We start from the raw sequence: 17,486 nt of genomic DNA on the forward strand, positions 1-17,486 counted from the left end.
CAGGTGGTCTGGTTGGTGGCACCAGAGGGAGACGCGTGCGGGTTGTGGGGGGGATGCTGCAGACGCCACCCTGTTTGACACTGTCAACCGCTGGTGGGAGGTGAGACGTCATTGAGGGCACCGGTGTGCTTCACATGCGTGCGGTGCCCTGGAGACTGAACGTTAGGTATTCAGGAACTTGGAAAGTCCTTAAACCATGGCTAGTGTGAGACTGGCCAGGGTGGGAATATTTACACCGTGGAAATCGGCAAAGGCTGCACATCAGAGCTTGACGTTTTCGGAAGCTGGTTTACCAGCGGGCTGCAGCCTTCACCCCATGCACCCTTTTCTGTGTTCTGTCCCCTCTTCATAATTAACAGGTCAGATACACAGAGTTACCAACATGTGCTCATTCTCATCCGTGTTCTCGTATATTTCTCCCCGTAAAACCTGGCAAGATGAAATTACTGTTTGCATATTACACGGGGAGACTGAGACTGCTCAGAGAGGTTAAGTGATTTGCCCAGGGCGGTCCAGCGGGGCAGGGCCTGGGATCCAGGTCGTGGTCCTTGGGTGTTGCATCTTCTTCCTCCCATGGTGCTGGGCTGTTTTGCTCCCGAGGGCTGAGCTCTGGGGCAGCAGGTGAAGGCATCCTCTTAATGTCCTTCTGGGGCCTCGTTGCCACCAGGTTTCAAGAGGAATCTGCCTACTTCTGTGCAGGTGTAGATCCTGCTGCTTGTGAAGGCCTTTCTTGAGGGGGAAACAGGAGCTCTGATTGTCTTTCCTACTGACTTTTATATACCTATCGTGTCTACAGTGTTGAGATTGGCATTTGTGGCATGACTTTTAAAAACTGTCCTGCTGGTATTGGACCCTTTCTGTGGTTGTGAGATTGCCGTTTTTGTATTAACAAGATATTTGATAAACATTTGTATTAAGAAGAATAATCCTGCTGGTGAATGTGATTGTCTCCAGTGGAGTAGAAAGAACTTAAATAAATAAAACTTCAAGATGCCTCACGCCTGCCCAGTTGTCTTCTTAAAAATAACATTGGTCGAATCTTTTTATAAAAGCAGCCACTGTTCATGTAGAAAACTTGGAATATTTAGAAAAGTATAAAGTAAAAACCCTGTATTAGCTGTCTATTGCTGTATAACAAATTATCCTAAAATACAGTCTTAAAAGAACAAATAATCATCAATGTCTCTCATGGCTTCTGTCAGTCAGGAATTCAGAATCTGGGCTTCAGCTGGAGAAGAGAGTCATCCGAAGGTGTATCCGCTCACGTGGTGGTTGATGCCGGGAGCCAACTATAGCCCTCACTGGGGAGGTTGGCCAAACACCCTGCTTTAAAACGTAGATTTTACTATTATTCAGGTATGGTGAGGCCAAAAGATCAGGAGATGACTGCCACTGAAAAGATAGTTTGTTACTCACAGATTCCCAAGAGAAGGGGGCTTGTGATACCAGGCAGGGCCACACAGGGAAGCACCAGGGTGGGTCAGGAGGCAGAGGGAGGGGGAAAAATGTGGGCCAGAGCCTTTGTTGTGGTTTTCCTGGGAAGGAATGGGAGAGGTAGTGTAAGTAGTCTTGGTATTGGCTAGTTTGAATCATTTCAGTGGGCTCTGGGGCATAGGGGCTGTCCCTAGTCGTGTGGTACTTTTACTGGGGTGATGAGGACAGGGCACACTAGCCTAGGGAATAAAAGTCCAATAGAGAAGGTGGGGAGGTGTGGTCTCCAGGTGGGTTGATTTGCATATGAAAGGTGTGCTCACAGGTGAATTGCTTACTAGCTCTAGGGATGGTTTACCATCTCCACTCTGCAAGGGGCAGTCTCCCCATGGTCCAAAAGGCCCCAGATGTCAAAACATCAGAAGAAAAGACATACTTAATACACACCCACAAGCGTCTTCCTCACGTGGCCTGGGCTTCCTTACAACATTGTGGCTGGGTCCCAAGAACGAGGCAGGCAGGAGACATAATGTCTTTTATGACCTAGCTTTGGAAGTTTGCATCGTCCATGCTGCCATGTTCTGTTGTTGGACACAGCCAAAAAGATCCTGCCAAGACCGAGGGGAGGGAAGGCAGACCTCCTGCCCACCACCTGGTTCAGGAGAGTCCTGAGTAAGAAGACTGTGTGGGATGGGGTATGTACTGCTGTGGGTGTGTTGACGTGGCTATCTTTGGAAATTGCAATCTGCCACAAGCTCCATCGCCCAGAAATAATCACTGTGAATATTTCCTACTATCCTGCTTGCCCACGTTTTTGAATGTGATATTACAAGGGAGGAATAATCTGTTGTTAATGAAATTTTGTGATCTTGGACAAGTCCCTTAGCCTCTCTTGGCTCCTGTTCCACGTCAGTGCAGACGGTGGATTAAATTAGGGGCTCTCACACAGTTCTTTCCTTGGGTACTAGAAAAAGATCTCCAGCTGGACCAAGCTCTTTCACCCCAAATTTGAAAAATGGCCACTTGTTCTCAATTCTCAGTTAAAAATAGAAGTTAATATGTAGTATTTTCTCCATCTTAATTATTTTTTGCAGACATACATCATAAGCCAAATGGTACCTTCTAAAACATGCTTCCAGGTAACAAATCAAGTAAACAATAAAAAAATTAATTTTCATGGAAATGTCAGACCCAACCAAGGGTCTGACATTTGGTTCTTCAACAATATGTTTTCTTGAGGCCATATTTGTGATTTTGTGTTTATCACATGGTCATGTTTTTGGCTAATGAAATTAATCCTGATTCCTATGTGGCTTGAAATATAACTTTTCAACATACTCCAGTCCCAAGAGCACGAGAAACTAGAACTGAATAGTTTCATAATCACTGGGGTAGATGATTTCTTAAATCCCACCCAGCCTAAAATTTTTAACAGTTAATTAAATGTGACTCAAGGTTCTTTACAACAGACCTGGAATTAAAAGGTAAAGTAACTTGACGTGATCTATTTTAATGGTGTGGTCCTGGCAACCTACACGTTACTCTGTAGCTCTGGCACCCCACACTGAGCTAGGCTGGGACCCTCTGCTGCAGGGCTGGCACCTGGACAAAGGTCTCCTCAAGCAACAGAATACAAAGAAACTAAAAGGGACTAAAAATAACTGCAGGCATGCGCAAATGGGGCAAATTAGGAACAATGAGATACAAAAAGGCCACAAACCAACTGCCACTTCTGAGGTGCCTGGAGCAAAAGCAGGGTCCTGTGCATGATCCCTGCACACGGCACCACCAAGGGGGTGGGCAGACCCCCTAAGCCGCCCCTTCGGCCGCTCCTCTGCCCCTCCCCCAACCATTACTTGCTTTCACTCCCTTGTGCTGCAGCCTGGCCTGAACTCCTCGTCTGGCCTCTTTAACAATTTCTGTTGATTAAAGAGCCCAAGGACCCGGGTGGGTAACAATACAACTCTGAAGTCCTGGCATCCCATACGTTACCAGTGCCGGGAGGTACTCACTGTCAACTGGAAGTTGTTCAGCAGAGGATGTGGGACGAAAAATAACACTTGCAGAGCTTTTGGCTGATGAGCCTATGGGGAGTGACCAGGCCCGAATCACTGCTATTATGGGTAGTGGCGCGACATCACTGAGAATGAAACCTGAGCGTTAAACCACTTGTTTCCAGCCCCTTCTAGGGATGGGGATGTAACAGTCTCTGAAAGAAAGGCTGGGATCTAACGTCCTCCCTGTGCCTGCTGCCTCCTTCCCTTCCTCTCTCCTGGCCTCCGAGAGTCCAGTCTCTCTGCCCCTGGACCGTCCATCCCGTGGGAACCTGCCCTTTGACCTTAACCAGATGCTTTTCCTTTGGGCTCCTTTGGTTTTTTTCCTAGATTGAGTCCCAGGACTCTGCCGCCCTCTGGTGGCCACAGAGGGCGGCTCAACACTCCATTTTTGTCCCATGGATTTCCAAAGATATTTAACCCCACAGTTCAAAAACTTGTTTTGCTCACCTGCCAGTGGGGCAGGTGCATGAATACAAAGATGAATAAAATTCAGTACTTGCCCTTGAGAAGCTTCCAGTTGAGGGAGGCGGTGAGAGGTTGAGATGGGTGGAAATCTATTCATTCCTTTGTTTATTCTTATAACAAATATTTATGGAGCCCCTATTTGGTGCCAAGTGTAGCAGTAGACAGATGAGGCGCCTGCCTTTACAGAACTCAAATCCTAGCCTGTGTTAAATACACAGACAAATAGTGATAAAGGCCTGTGAATTAAACGAGACAGGTTATGAGACAGAGAATGGCCACAGGGGTGACCACCATGAGAATGGTCAGGAGACGGTAGCGGAGATGGGTTTTCATGAGAGGAAAATGGCACCATGCCAACACAACGGGACAAGCATTTGGGGAAGAGGACACAGCAAGGGGAAAGGTTTCAGAGGAGGGAACGAGCTTAGAGTGTTCGAAAACAGAAGTTTGTCGTGCTGGGGCTCCGTGGTGGAGGGAGAGAGCAGGTGGAGTGGTCCGCAGGGGCCAGCTGGAGTAAGGGTAGCGATTAGAGGACTACAGCCCAAGGAAGAGCAACATCTGATCTGCATTTAAGTAACATGGTTCGATATAGTGTGGACTTGGTTAATAAAAAGGTAAAAAATAAAAGTCTGTGGGAGCACAGAGGAGGGGCATGTAGCCAAGTCTGGGGGTCAGGGAGGCCTTTCTGGATAAGGGGTGTTCGTTTGTCTATTGCTGCATAACAAATTGCCCCAAAAGTTAGTGGTGCAAATCAGTAATAAACATTTATCATCTCACATAGTTTCTGAGGGTTGGGAATGTGGAAGCAGCTTTGCTGGGTGGTCCTGGCTGAGGGTCCCTCATTAGATGCAGTCAGGATGTTGGTCAGGGTTGCAGCCCTCTGAAGGTTTTGCTGGGGCTGGGGGACCTGCATCCAGGATGGCTCACGCCGACGGCAAGTTGGTGATGTCTGTTTGCGGGAGGCATTGGTTTTCTCACCACGTGGACTTCTCTAAGGCTGCTTGAGTGTCCTCCCAACATGACGGCTGGCTCCCTCTAGAGGGAATGGTCCAAGAGAGAGCAAGGGCAGAAGCCAAGTCTTTTTTTTTTTTAATTTATCAATTAATTAATTAATTTTTATTTTTGGCTGCGTTGGGTCTTTGTTGATGTGCGTGTGGGCTTTCTCTAGTCACAGCAAGCGGGGGCTACTCTTCGTTGCGGTGCAGGGGCTTCTCACTGCGGTGGCTTCTCTTGTTGTGGAGCACGGGCTCTAGGTGCGCGGGCTTCAGTAGTTGTGGCACGTGGGGTCAGTAGTTGTGGCTCGCGGGCTCTAGAGCGCAGGCTCAGTAGTTGTGGTGCACGGGCTTAGTGGCTCCGCGGCATGTGGGATCTTCGAACACGGGATCAAACCCGTGTCCCCTGCCTTGGCAGGCGGATTCTTAACCATTGCGCCATCAGGGAAGCCCAGCCAAGTCTTTTATAATTTATAATGACACTGTCATTTTGACAACGTCTTACTGTTTACACAGGTTAGCCCTGTTCAACCTGGGAGGGGACTACACCCGGGTGTGAAAACTAGAAGGTGTGAATCACTGTGGGCCACTTTGGAGGGGAGCAACTACATAAGTAACACCTAATCTGAGTCTTAAAGGATGAGTAGAAATTAGCCAGGTGATGAAGATTGGTGTTAGGGGCTGAACTGTGTTTCCTTAAAGTCCATATGTTGAAGCTCTAACCCCCAGCACCTCCGAATGTGACTGTATTTGGAGATGGGGCCTTTAAAGAAGTGATTAAGTTAAAATGAGGTCATTAGGGTGGGCCCTAATCCAGTCTGACTGGTGTCCTTATAAGAGGAGATTAGGACACAGACACACACATAGGAAAGGCTGTGTGAGGACGCAGGGAGAAGCTGACCGTCTACAAGCCAAGGAGAGAGGCCTCAGAAGAAATCAACCCTGCCGGCATCTTGATCTCGGACTTCTAGCCTCCAGAACCGTGAGAAAATAAATTTCCACCGTTTAAGCCCCCAGTCTGTGTTATTTTGTTATGGCAGCCTTGGAAAAGGCAGAGGGGGTGGCCTGAGCAAAGATAGAGACGTGTGAAACAGCATAGTAAAAGCAAATAGTTGGCATCACTAGATCCTGAAGAGCAGGGGCCCGTGAATTTTTCTGTAAAGGGCCAGATAGTAAATATTTTAGGCTTTGGGGGCTGTAAAGTCTCTGTTGCATGAAAGCAGTTTAGACAATACGCAAACAAAAGGGTGTGGCTGTGTTCCAATAAAACTTCACAGAAACAGCAGCTCAGATTTGGCCCACAGGTGGGAGTTTGCCAACCCATGCTGAAGAGGGATGCTGGGAGGGGTGGGCTTTGGGACGGGATCATGGTGAGGAATGCCTTAGGAGGAAAACACAGGTTTAAACCGAGGCTCTCCTTCCAGCTCTGATATTTGCCTGTTTGGGGTCAGAGTGGGGTAGGTTGTACATGTTTATGGGAAGTCCTGAAAGGATTTTTTTAAATCACACAGTCCAAGGCTCAATTCTTGGCTCTACCTCTAGCTGTTTGACCTCTCTGGGTGTAACAACATCTGCTTCACAAGAGTTGATGTGAGCTTTAGATGAGATGACCAATGTAAAGCCCCTGGCATAGAGTCTGGCATACAGTAGGTGGTCAATAAATGTCTGTTCCCTCCTCCCCACTTTCCCCTTCGCACATTTGGCGTCATTACCATATAACTTTATACCCCAATCGCTGTCAAAAAAAAGATTCACTCTCAGGGTCAGAATTCAAGAATTCATCTTTTTATCCGAGGCCACGTGAATCCCCCAGGTCTAGACCATGAGCAGACAAAGGGAGCTGTCTGTGAGAAGCCTTTCTCCAAGGCGAAACCCCAGCCCGACGACTGGTGCCAAAGTGAGCTCTAAGGACACAAACTTCTTTTAAAACAAGTTACCCGAGGAGGGCCGTTGGGCCAGAGCCCCGGAGCTGACCTGGCCCCGTTTTGCATCGTTTTAAGCAGAAGAGTGCCATGATCTGATTTGTCATTTAAAACGCTGGCTGCTGGGTGGGGGACAGATTGTAAGGGAGATGGAACCTGCCACCCTTGTCCTCTTTCTGTGTTTTGGATGTTCATATATGTCACAGCTCTGTACCGCCCCCTTCTCATCAGCGATTGCCTTACCCTGCTTCCTCTTTTCCTTGGCCTTGTCCGCCTAGGGACTAGAAGGTGGCGACAAAACAATTTGCCAGTCCCCGCCCCCAGCCTGAGGCTGGCACGTGGCCCCGGAGCTTAGCACTGGCCCCGCCCACTGCATAGGCCCCGCCCCTTGAGCTGAAGCTTAGGGGTGCGCCGCACAGCCCCGCCTCTCCGCAGCCAACCCCGCCCTTCCCTGCCTTCAAGGCCACGCTCACACCCATTAATTGGTTGGCCGGTGGTGCAGGCGCTCAGCCCTACCCCTCATCAGCTCCGCCCCCTCTAGGCCCCGCCCCTTCCAGGCCTTGTGTACGTCCGTTGGGTGGCCGCAGGAGGAGCCAGGGCCCAGCCCTTTTCTTATCGCCCCGCCCACCCCGGAGGCCCCGCCCCCTCGAGGTCTCATCCACGTCCATTGGGCCTGTAGCTCGTCCCTCGGAGGCCCCGCCCCTCCCCAAGGCCCCGCTCCATCTATTGGGTGGCCGCAGGAGGAGCCCGCGCTCTCCTCTTCCAGCCGCCGGCTCCGCCCAGCACGAGGCACCGCCCACATAGGCACCGCCCTCCCGAGGGCACGCCTGGTCTTTTGGGCTGCCGGCAGGAGGCGCCGCGCCACGCGCCGGTCCGGAGCACGGGCTCCAGCTGACGGCGGGTGTGGGAGCCGCTCGGGAACGCGGCGGCGGCGGCGGTGGGCTGTGTTGGAGGTGAGTGCGGGGTGCGAGAGGAGTGGCGGCGGAGGCGGGGGTCGCTCCGTGGCGTACAGGGCTCCGGGGCGCAGAGGCTAGCCGGGCGGGGAGGCCGCGGGCGCGCGCTGGGGCAGCTGGGCCCGCACGGGGCATTTCTCTGGCCACCCAGTCTCCGCTTGTCCGGCTGCCATGGAAACAGGCGGCTCTCCTGGTGGGGGGACCCGGGTGCGGCCTCGGGGGGCGGGTCCCACAGGCTGGCTACATGGGCGAGGGCGGCCCAGCCTGCGGGTTCCAGGGGGTCAGCTGCGGCCACCCCCCCTGCGACCCCTGGAGCCTGGCACCTCAACGGCGGGGTCCCCCGGGCCTCAGTCTCTCTGGCCCCTTTGGAGAGAGGTCTGCAGGTGGGCACAAGGCGCCGGAGTCCGTACGTTCCCTCCAGGGTTGGGGGGACATCCCCAGGTCCACAGCCTGTCCCGGTTTTCCTGTTCACACAGCAGCGCGTTCCCCACTCGTGTGCCAGCTGAAAGCATTGTCTCCCAGCTATTTCTGTACCACTTCCAGCCGCTCGACAAATAGTGCATCTAAGGAAACACGCAGAGCTGGGGCTCCTGGGGACCCCTGCAGAAGAAACTGGATTCTTTCCCATTAGGGACCCAGTTGCTGGGGCTCGGGAGGGGCTGCAGACCCAGACACTCGGGCTCCCAGCACCTGGTCAAGTGTTTGATTAATCTGAATTGCTGAAAAGAATTTTCCGAGTCCCCGCCCACCAGTGATTACAGGTGTCTCTGGTTAGTTACAGGTGTCTCCCGTTAGCACGGGCCACCTCTCCTTCATTCCAGAGAGGAGCCAGCCCTTAATCCCGCTGGCAGAAAAAGTCTGTCCTCTCTCAAGAGGCTAACATGTCAGATTTAAGTCTGATTAAATTATTTTTGTATTTAAAAGCGTTGCTCTGACTGGAGTTGTCAAGATAGGATTTATGGCCGGTGGGGATAAAGCAGAGCCTGTGAATCTACCCTCTTCCCTTCCTGCCCTGGTGGAAATTCTAATGGATCCCAGATTGCTGTGTTGGAATGGCCATGTCCCTCCACCCATTTGGTCAGCCCCACACTGACCTCACTCGCTGCTGTGACTTGAGCTTGTTTTCATCAGAAATCGGACTCTTCCTTGAGAACACGAGAAAAACATTCTCCAGGAGAAGCAACAGCAAGCGACCTACAGCCTTGGGCCCCTGTTTCTCCGAGTATTTGTGTGAAAGAGGAGAGAACTGAGCAGAAAAGGAAAAGGCAGGTCATGCTTCCGAAAAAACAGATCTGGTGACCCCGGGTGTGCTCCGCTCTGTAGGAAACTCCTGCCCTCCCCTTGCCCTTTGCACAAACGCATCTGGCCCATTTTGACGGAGAGGCCGTACTCTGCATTTTGTGATTGTGGAGGAAGGGCACACGTGAGCAAGTGGCCACGCTCTGTGGTTACTCTCTGAAGATGGCCACAGAGGGAGTGACCGTGAGAAGAGAGCCTCCTGATAAAACTGATCAAGTAGATCAGGGTCTGTGTTTACTGGGACTTCTTTGGGCTTATGAAGCAGTTACTGGAAGGGAGTGAGTCACAGTCTGTCCTACATTTTCTACCCCCTTTTCGTGATGCCGCTAACTTTGCCCTAGAAAAGGAGGGAGTGGGCTCTCTTCCAAGGCCCTGGGAGGGGACCTAGCAGCTGTGTATTTGTAATTTTCTATTTCTTTGTTAATTAAAGCAGAATTAAATAAGCTTCAGACCTTACAGAACCTGTAAGGTTCACCCCTGGGTGCAAAACAGCATTTTACTTCTCCGTTGTATCTGAGGGCCTTTTAAATCCCCGTGTTTACTTCGTGACTTTTTTGGGTGTTGCGCTTCTGCTGAGACCTGGTTTTCTACTGTTTCCGCCGTTTTCCGCATTGTATTTAAATTTACACTCGGCATTATCTCCAAAGGCAGAGGTTTCCCAGCCAGACGCTGCCTGGTGGTAGGGGCTGCCCTGGGGGCCCCTGTGAGTTTGGCTCGGGACCGCCGGGGCTGTGCCTGAGGTGAGCCAGGTGTCCGTGGAGGGGTCAGGTCCACCGAGAATGGGTGGTGGCCAGAGGCACGTGCTGGAAATTTCTGAGGCGGGTTGTGTGACTTTCAGATGGCACCGTGGTTTGAAGCTGCCGATGCGGTGTGCGAACCCAAGCCGTGTGCTTGTCATGTGAGGACTACTGGAAACGCTTCTGTTGTGAGTTCGGCCGGGGCCTTGGACGGGTCCAAGGGGGGGAGCCACAAGCAGCTCTGGGCTCCGCAGCGTCTGACGGGGAGGCGTGTGCACTTTCCTCGGGGGAGGGGAAACGGCCTCCGGCTAGATACTCCTTTGTAGCTTGACTCCCCGAGCCCGGAGGCCCTCGTATGCTCCTCTGCTTAGGACACTTGGCTGCTCTCAGCAGGCTCAGGCTTCCGAAGGCTGGTCCACAGTAAAAGGCTCTGCGTGGTAAACGGTGAGCTGCCGGCTGCAGGCACAGGAGGAGTGCCGCCCACCCTCCCCCCACCGTGGGGCAGACCTTAGTGTTTGGCACCGAGTCTTTGGTGCGTGAAGTTGTCAGAGCATTTTGAAGAGTGCAGGGTTCGCCGAGGATGTCTGGTGGCTGGTTCCCGAGGAACTGAAGGGCGGGTCCGCCGCTCGTTCCCGACAGCCCTGGTGGGAGTGATGACGTCGCAGATGTGACCGAGGCCCAGGGGCCAGCCGGGAAGCACCCAGTTCAGTGTCCTTGTCGAGGCTGGGCCACTTGCCCTGTTGGGTCCCTCGGGGTCGGGTCGGTCCTTTTCTTTGGGGGGCTCCCTAGACATTTTTCCCGCCCTGGGCAGTCCCCTCCCCTTCCCGAAAGCCTCTCCCAGTGCCTGTGACCACGAGTGAGTCAGAGCTGAAGAGAGGACCATAGCGGAGTTCAGTGCTGACGTTCGTCCATGGCAGGTGCCCAGAGCTGCTCTCACCGGGTCCTGGGCCACTCTTTCCAGAGCCTTCTAGAGAATGGACCTTTCTTCTTTGGTCTGTCTGCCTGGAAGTGGGGCACAGAGTCGGGAGATGGGCGGTGTTCAGCCTCCACCAACGCGTTGTGAAGCCTTAGTTTTTGTGAAGCAGGACATCTTCCTTTTACTCTGCCCGCCTGCTCCCCCAGAGCTTTGGGTGGGGGGGATCTGATGAACTATCCCTCTGGAACCCTGCGCCTTTGGGGCACTAAGTGCACGAGAGTCATGACTTTATGACACACCTTGTTGTCCCAGAGCCGTTTTCTAATTTCCCCGCAAGACTGCCTCTCTGGCCTGGCCAGTGCCCGACAGCCAGGCTGGACGCCGTGGGTGGACACGTGCATTCCAGCCATGCCTCCACTGCTTCTGGAAGGGCCCTTTTGTGTGCATTGTGGTCATGTGTCCCTTCTAGTGCTGCCGTCCCAGGGAAGTGGCTCCTCCAAGCCAGGACCGATCATCCGGGAGCAGCGTCCTGGGGGGTTTGTGTTTTGAATGCCTGGTCGCTTACTGCCCTGCTCGTGTGGCTGCGACTTGGCCTGATTGCCTAGTTCCACTGCTGTTTGTGATGAATTTTCTGTAGCATAGGCTGTGGTGTGGGGGAGGTGGAGTTTAGGAGGACGGGGCTTTGTGCGCTCTGAGTTGTTTATAACTTTTCTCTGGGCGCGATGGGATAGGTGGGGACTGACTCAGATGAGGCCGGGCAGCCCCGCCGGGACTCTGCCCTGCGAGCACCACCCAGCCCCACCCTGGCCGGCCCTGTTTCTTGGCAGCTTGCTGCGCGGAGTGCGTGGTGCCCAGGCTTCTCGTGTCTTGCCTTTGGGTGACCTCACTGTGCTTCCTAGTAATGGCTTTCCTTGAAGGGCGTTTCAGCCCCTTCAAACCTGCTTTTTCCCCCGCGGTCCCGCCGGCCTCGGCTGTATCCTCACTGTTGGACCCGGCCGAGGTGCTGCGTCCGCGGCTTCTGCTGGGGCGCCGGGCCCTAGACGGCCGGTCCAGGCTGTTGATGTTCCCCTGAGCCTCGTGGGCTCCTGCTGCCCTGCTGGTTGATGGTAACCCGCCTTTCGTTTTCTCCCAGGACGCGGCCTCTTCCCTGCCGTTGGCCAGAGCCCTCGGTGCTCGTCCGTGAAGACGGGCCCACCATGTTCTATGGGACCCACTTCATCATGTCCCCACCCGCCAAGAGCAAGCTGAAGCGGCAGGGACAGCTGCTGTCCAGCGTGCTGTCCCGGACGCTGAGCTACAAGTACCGTGACCTGGACGCCACCTGCTCCAGCCTGGGCACCGGCGACGACCCGGCCGAGCTCTCCACCCAGCTCTCGGCCCCTGGGGTCCTGAAGGTGTTCGGGGACAGCGTGTGCACGGGCACCCACTACAAGAGTGTCCTGGCCACCGGCACGTCCAGCGCCCGGGAGCTGGTGAAGGAGGCCCTGGAGCGCTACGCCCTGAGCCCCGAGCGCGCCGGCCAGTACGTGCTATGCGACGTGGTGGGCCAGGCCGGCGACTCCGGGCGGCAGTGGCAGGCCGAGGGCTTCCGGGTGTTCGGCGACAACGAGAAGCCCCTCCTGATCCAGGAGCTGTGGAAACCCCGAGAAGGCTTGTCCCGGAGGTTTGAGCTGAGAAAGAGGTCGGAGATGGAGGAGCTGGCAGCCAGGGACGTGGACACCGTGACGGCAGGTGAGGAGGGGCGACGAGAAGGCGCGGGCGCCGCTCCGGGAAGCGCCGGGAAGGCGTGTTTGTCGGAGGAGGACAGTTGGCCTCTGCCGCGGCGGCGCTTGGGGACTGACTCTTCTGCTTCCCCCCCCGCGGGGCTGTCTTGGCCGTGCGGTTTGTGTACACTGCAGGGCACCTGCTGGTGGTCCTTCTGTGCTCCTCATGGCGTCTTGCAGTGCCGTGGGGCGATTTCTCCTTTCGGTTGAAAATGACCGTCCAGGAGTCTGGCAAGCGTGTCATTGGCCGCAGAGAGGACCTTGTCCCCTGCAGGCGGCACATGCGGTACAGAAAGCCCCTCAGTGCCCGAGGCGCCGGGGCAATCTCAGGGGCAAGCGGATGCGAAGCCGGTGGGGGAAGCGGGTCTCCGGAGGTGCGGTGCGTTGGGGGGCGCACCGGGGCAGTGGAGGTCGTGCTGGGGGCAGCGCTGAGTCCCTGCCCTGGGCCGGGGCGCTCCAGGCCCTGCGGGCCACTGCTCTGCATCTGGCTTTTATTCACTTGGTGGAAAGACACTCATTATCTTAATAGGGAAGCGCCATAAAAAATGGTTTTTTTTCCAAATGCCCAAAGACTCTTAAGTGTATCTCAGGTCATACTTGACTTTTTCTTAGTTTCCTAGAGAAAATGGTGGCTTTACATGAGCAAGTGCACTGGTCTTACGTGTGGCTCAGAGCAGAGGACGTTCAGTGGCCTCAGGAGACTTGTCACTCGGTCTCGTGGTGCTGCGGGGTCGAGGGACTTGAGCCCTCGCTGACGTTTTGTGTGTGTCCCCAGGTGTCGTGAATGCTTATGTTCTCTGGTTCTCCTCTGGTGTGAAACCCCCGTTGTGCCTTTAGGGTGTGAAGACGAGGTGTGGCACGCTGGGGCCTGACGGGGCCACTGCGGTTGGTGGTGGGCTCTCGGTGGCCCTTCTGGCCTCAGTCTCGTGATCTGGAGGATCCAGTGATCCCAGGGCTGGTGCAGTGGTGTGTGCAGAGCTCTCTGCTCGGCCGTGCGTCCTGACTGCCTCCTGCACGCGGTTGTTCTGTGCGCTCACAGGCAGGGGTGGACCAAGGACGGGGTTGGGGGTCCCTCTGATGCGGGGGGTGGTGGAGTGTTTTATCACTGACGTGCAGAGTTGCAGGCATGGGGGATAAGGAAAAACTGACCAATGAGTAGCTGATGTTACTGGGTTGTTTTTTGTTTGTTTGGGTTTTTTTTTTAACTATTTAAAAAAAATTAATCTTTTTGAAGATAGTTGACTTACAATGTTGTGTTATTGTGTTTTTTTAAAAAATTTATTTATTTATTTTTATTTTTGGCTGTGTTGGGTCTTTGTTTCTGTGCGAGGGCTTTCTCTAGTTGCAGCAAGCGGGGGCCACTCTTCATCGCGGTGCGCGGGCCTCTCACTGTCGCGGTCTCTCTTGTTGCGGAGCACAGGCTCCAGACGCACAGGCTCAGTAGTTGTGGCTCACGGGCCCAGTTGCTCTGCGGCATGTGGGATCTTCCCGGACCAGGGATTGAACCTGTGTCCCCTGCATTGGCAGGCGGATTCTCAACCACTGCACCACCAGGGAAGCCCTGTGTTATTGTTTTTAACTCTCCTTGGACACGCGCCTGAACGCCCCGCCCACAGGCCCGGCTGCACAGGTTTGGATTTTGTCCTGACCCCGCCTCGCCGTGCTCCGGAGGCCGGGTCCCTTCGCCTCCTCGCTCTCGGAGCCCTGTAAGGGGCTGCGTCACGTGGGTGGAGAGGGCGAGTGTTCAGCTCTCCGGCACTGTCCTGCCCCGTGTTTTCTCTGCTGAACGGGGAGCAAAGAGCGCGTGGGCCAGGCCAGCCCTGCCTGTCCTGCGTGTCGCTGTGCCTCGGGTCCCGGGTGGGCCCTGGAAGGCCTGCTCTGTGTCACATGGGTGATCGCTCCGGCCGGGGGGTGGGGGGGAGCAGGGTGACCACGAGGCTGGCCGCCATCTGCGGGGAGCAGGGCTTTGTGCTCCTGTTCATAGACCCCTTTTAGACCTGTTCCTTTTACGTTCGTCCAGGCAGGAGAAGGCCTGCAGCGTATTCAACTTGGTGGTGGCTTTGCGAAACCTTTCAAAGAAAGAGGCTATTGAACCGGACAGGTCTCACTGACACACTTCTCTGGGCTGGAAGTGGGTTGTGTTACCTGCCTGGAGCAGGCTTCCCGGGCCCCAGGGAGTCGGCCTTCCTGGCCGGCCTCTGACTTGGGCGTGGCCTGGGTGCTCTGTGCCTCCTGGCCGTGCTGTCCCCTTTGCCAGCTACCGAGGCGCAGAGCCCGGTGCTGAGGACCCTGCAGTGGGGCCCGTCCCGTCCAGCCCTGCTCCACAGGTTGCGGGCGGAGCTTCTCCAGAGCCCGGGACCTTTGCATCAGGGTCTGTCTGGGGATCCTGATGATACAAGGATGCACACACATGCTGTCCCACTCACGCACGTGAACACACACTCACGCTCTGCCTTGTTCCCCTGTGTAAAGAGTCCGACGCGGCCCCTCCCACTCTGCAGATGCCCCCTCATCTCCTAGCACACCCCCAAGGTCCCAGACCCCCTGCCTCCTCACGACGGTGGGAACCACAGAGAGATTTGAAGGAGGAGGAGTGAAGGGTGCTGGTGTCGGGTGGGTGCCAGCTGCCTTACGTTGGTGATGAGACGGAATCTCCAGCCCCTCTGGCCGCTTTTCCCCCGGCGGCTTCTGCCCACGTTCCTGACACCTGTGGTCTTGTGTCCAGGGAAGGGGGCTCCTCACCTCCTGGGCGGCCTGTCTGCGATGAGCCCCAAATGCTGCTGGTGCCCCGGGCGGCCTGAGTGTCGCTGTGAGGTGGCACCAGCTGCGGGGAGCTCGGGGTCCACGGGGTGGGGGGTTTACTGTTGCGGAGGATGGGGACCCAGCGCGGAGCAGGCTCCAGGCACCCTGATTCCCTTCTTCTTTCCCCGAGGACGCGTGATGTTGTCCCCGTTCCCCTGGCAAAGCGTGCAAAAGGAAGGGACCGCCTGTGCGGGCACGCGTGTGTGTGCGTGCACACGTGTGCGTGTGCGAGCACGCCTGCATGTGCGGGCACGCGTGCGCACGGGAACGAATGCCGGCCTCCCCAGGCTTCAGGTTACTGAACAGTCACAGTGATCTTCTTCGTTCCCGGATCGTTCCCACGGCAGAAGACCCACCCCGTGCCAGTGAGCTGGGGCTCGCTCATTTCACGGTAAAAGCCGACTGCGAGCGTCCTCTAGGCTCCTGGGGATGGGAGCCCACCGCAGGCCCCCTCGGGTGAACTGGGACATGCCCCAGCAGGGCAGGTGGCAGAAGTGGCTGTACCAGGCACTTCCCGAGGGCACTGAAGGAAGAATCCACCCGGTTCCCCTGAACGGTTTGGGCCATGGTTTTGCGCCCGAGGTAATGCGCTCAGGCATTCTGGCGTTTGTTTTCCATAAATATTGCCTTTCCCAGCTGCCGGCTTCTCAGTGATCTCCAGAGGATCAGAATGTCGCGAGTGAGCCCCGGGAGCCGGCGGCTGGCGTGGGCGGAGCTGCAGAGCCCTCGCCGTGTTCCCAGAGGGCTGGCTTGTGGGGCCCGTGCCCCGAAGAGCGGGCTCTGGGCCGGTGCCTGAGATAACGGCAGTAATCGCTTCTGCTCCCTCTGGGGAGGGAGGGCGGGCCATGTGGTTTTTGTCAGCGGCTGGGGAAGGGCGAGAGGGCAGGGTTTATTTGTGTTCCCAGGATGGAAGAGAGCTTGTAAACTGGATTCTCAGCCTCAGCCCCGTCGGCACTTTGGGCCAGCAGTTCCTCGCTGTAGGGGACCGCCCTGTGCCTTGTAGGGCGTTTAGCCGTGTCCCAGGCCCGGCCCGCTAGATGCATGCGGCACCCCTACCAGTCGTGACAACCACAGCCGCCTCTGGGCCTTGCTGAGTGTCCTGGGGGCAAGCTCGCCCTCGGGTGGGAACCACCGATTTGGACCCGGTGGCCTGGACTCTTTGGAGGAACTCAGTCTGTTGGCCACGCCCTGCGCCTCCCGTAGGGGCCGGTGGCCTTGTGCCCCGGGACCGTCAGCCCAGGCTGGCTCTCATGGGGACGCCGTCTGAGGGACTTGGGTGCCTTGAGGAGGGGAAGTGCGAGCTGCTTTCTGTGCCGGTGGATGCGTTCCTGGGTGGCCTCCCCCGGCCCTCAGAGGCCGGCCTTTTTCCCATGCTGGAAGGCAGGGCCTCCTTGGCTCTGGGTGCCCTCTTCCGAGGAGACGAGCTTAGAGGGTTTATAGAAGCCGCCGAGGCTTGAGGTTCTCTCTGCAGGGACATTTCTGCGTCAGCACTGGGCTTGTCACAAATTGCCCTTCAGTGTCTGTGTGGTCTGGAGTACAGTAGGTGCTCGTTAAATGCCTGTTTAAGGGGGGATGCAAATTAGAAGAGCAGGCTCCTGTGTGAGTCTCGGCTGCTTCCGGGTGCGTCCAAGACTCCAGGGTTGGAATTGGTTTTCTTTGCGGGGGTGGGGGGGATGGGGGAGGGCAGGTGGGAGTGGCGTGCAGACGGCGTGGCTGCCCACTAGTGCCGGTGGGGGCTTGAGTGAGGAGGAGCGCTGCTCTGGCGCCGACGGTGTGACCCGGCAGCCTCCCTTCTCTTCCAAGGCCGGCTGGAGTGGTGGCGGCAGGTGTGTCGTCTGAGTGCCTGAGTTTGGGGGTGTTTGCCGTCATCCGCAGACGGGCAGATGGGCCCGAGCCCCGACTACACAGGGATGTTCAGGCGCCTCGCGAAGCCTCCGCTGTCTCCATCTGCTGGTTGTGCGCTGTGAATTCTGTCTCCTTGAGTCCCCCAACCTCTCTGTGCTGTTTTCTTTGGATGTTTTTCTCCTCCCGCCACGAATCTGATTTTTAATAACACTTACCTCAGGATGAACGAGGCGATCTGGATTCTTTTCTCCTTTTATTGAAGAGTAGCTGCCTGTTGAGTGAGACTTCCTCTGAGCATATTCTC

At 55.7% G+C, this 17,486-nt stretch overlaps 2 protein-coding genes across 2 annotated transcripts in view; both read left to right on the forward strand.

The window, feature by feature from the left end:
- MMD2 (monocyte to macrophage differentiation associated 2) overlaps nt 1-11,969 on the forward strand; it is a 68,767-nt gene extending 56,798 nt beyond the window's left edge. Inside the window, exon 7 of the mRNA XM_036826082.1 lies at nt 11,905-11,969. Coding sequence (XP_036681977.1) covers nt 11,905-11,955 — 51 coding nt within the window. The 3' untranslated portion in view covers nt 11,956-11,969. The remainder of the gene's footprint in view (nt 1-11,904) is intronic.
- RADIL (Rap associating with DIL domain) overlaps nt 11,948-17,486 on the forward strand; it is a 57,734-nt gene continuing 52,195 nt past the window's right edge. Inside the window, exon 1 of the mRNA XM_036826027.1 lies at nt 11,948-12,503. Coding sequence (XP_036681922.1) covers nt 11,969-12,503 — 535 coding nt within the window. The 5' untranslated portion in view covers nt 11,948-11,968. The remainder of the gene's footprint in view (nt 12,504-17,486) is intronic.

Source organism: Balaenoptera musculus, chromosome 15 (assembly GCF_009873245.2).
Source record: "Balaenoptera musculus isolate JJ_BM4_2016_0621 chromosome 15, mBalMus1.pri.v3, whole genome shotgun sequence".
In the NCBI taxonomy this organism is placed as follows: domain Eukaryota; kingdom Metazoa; phylum Chordata; class Mammalia; order Artiodactyla; family Balaenopteridae; genus Balaenoptera; species Balaenoptera musculus.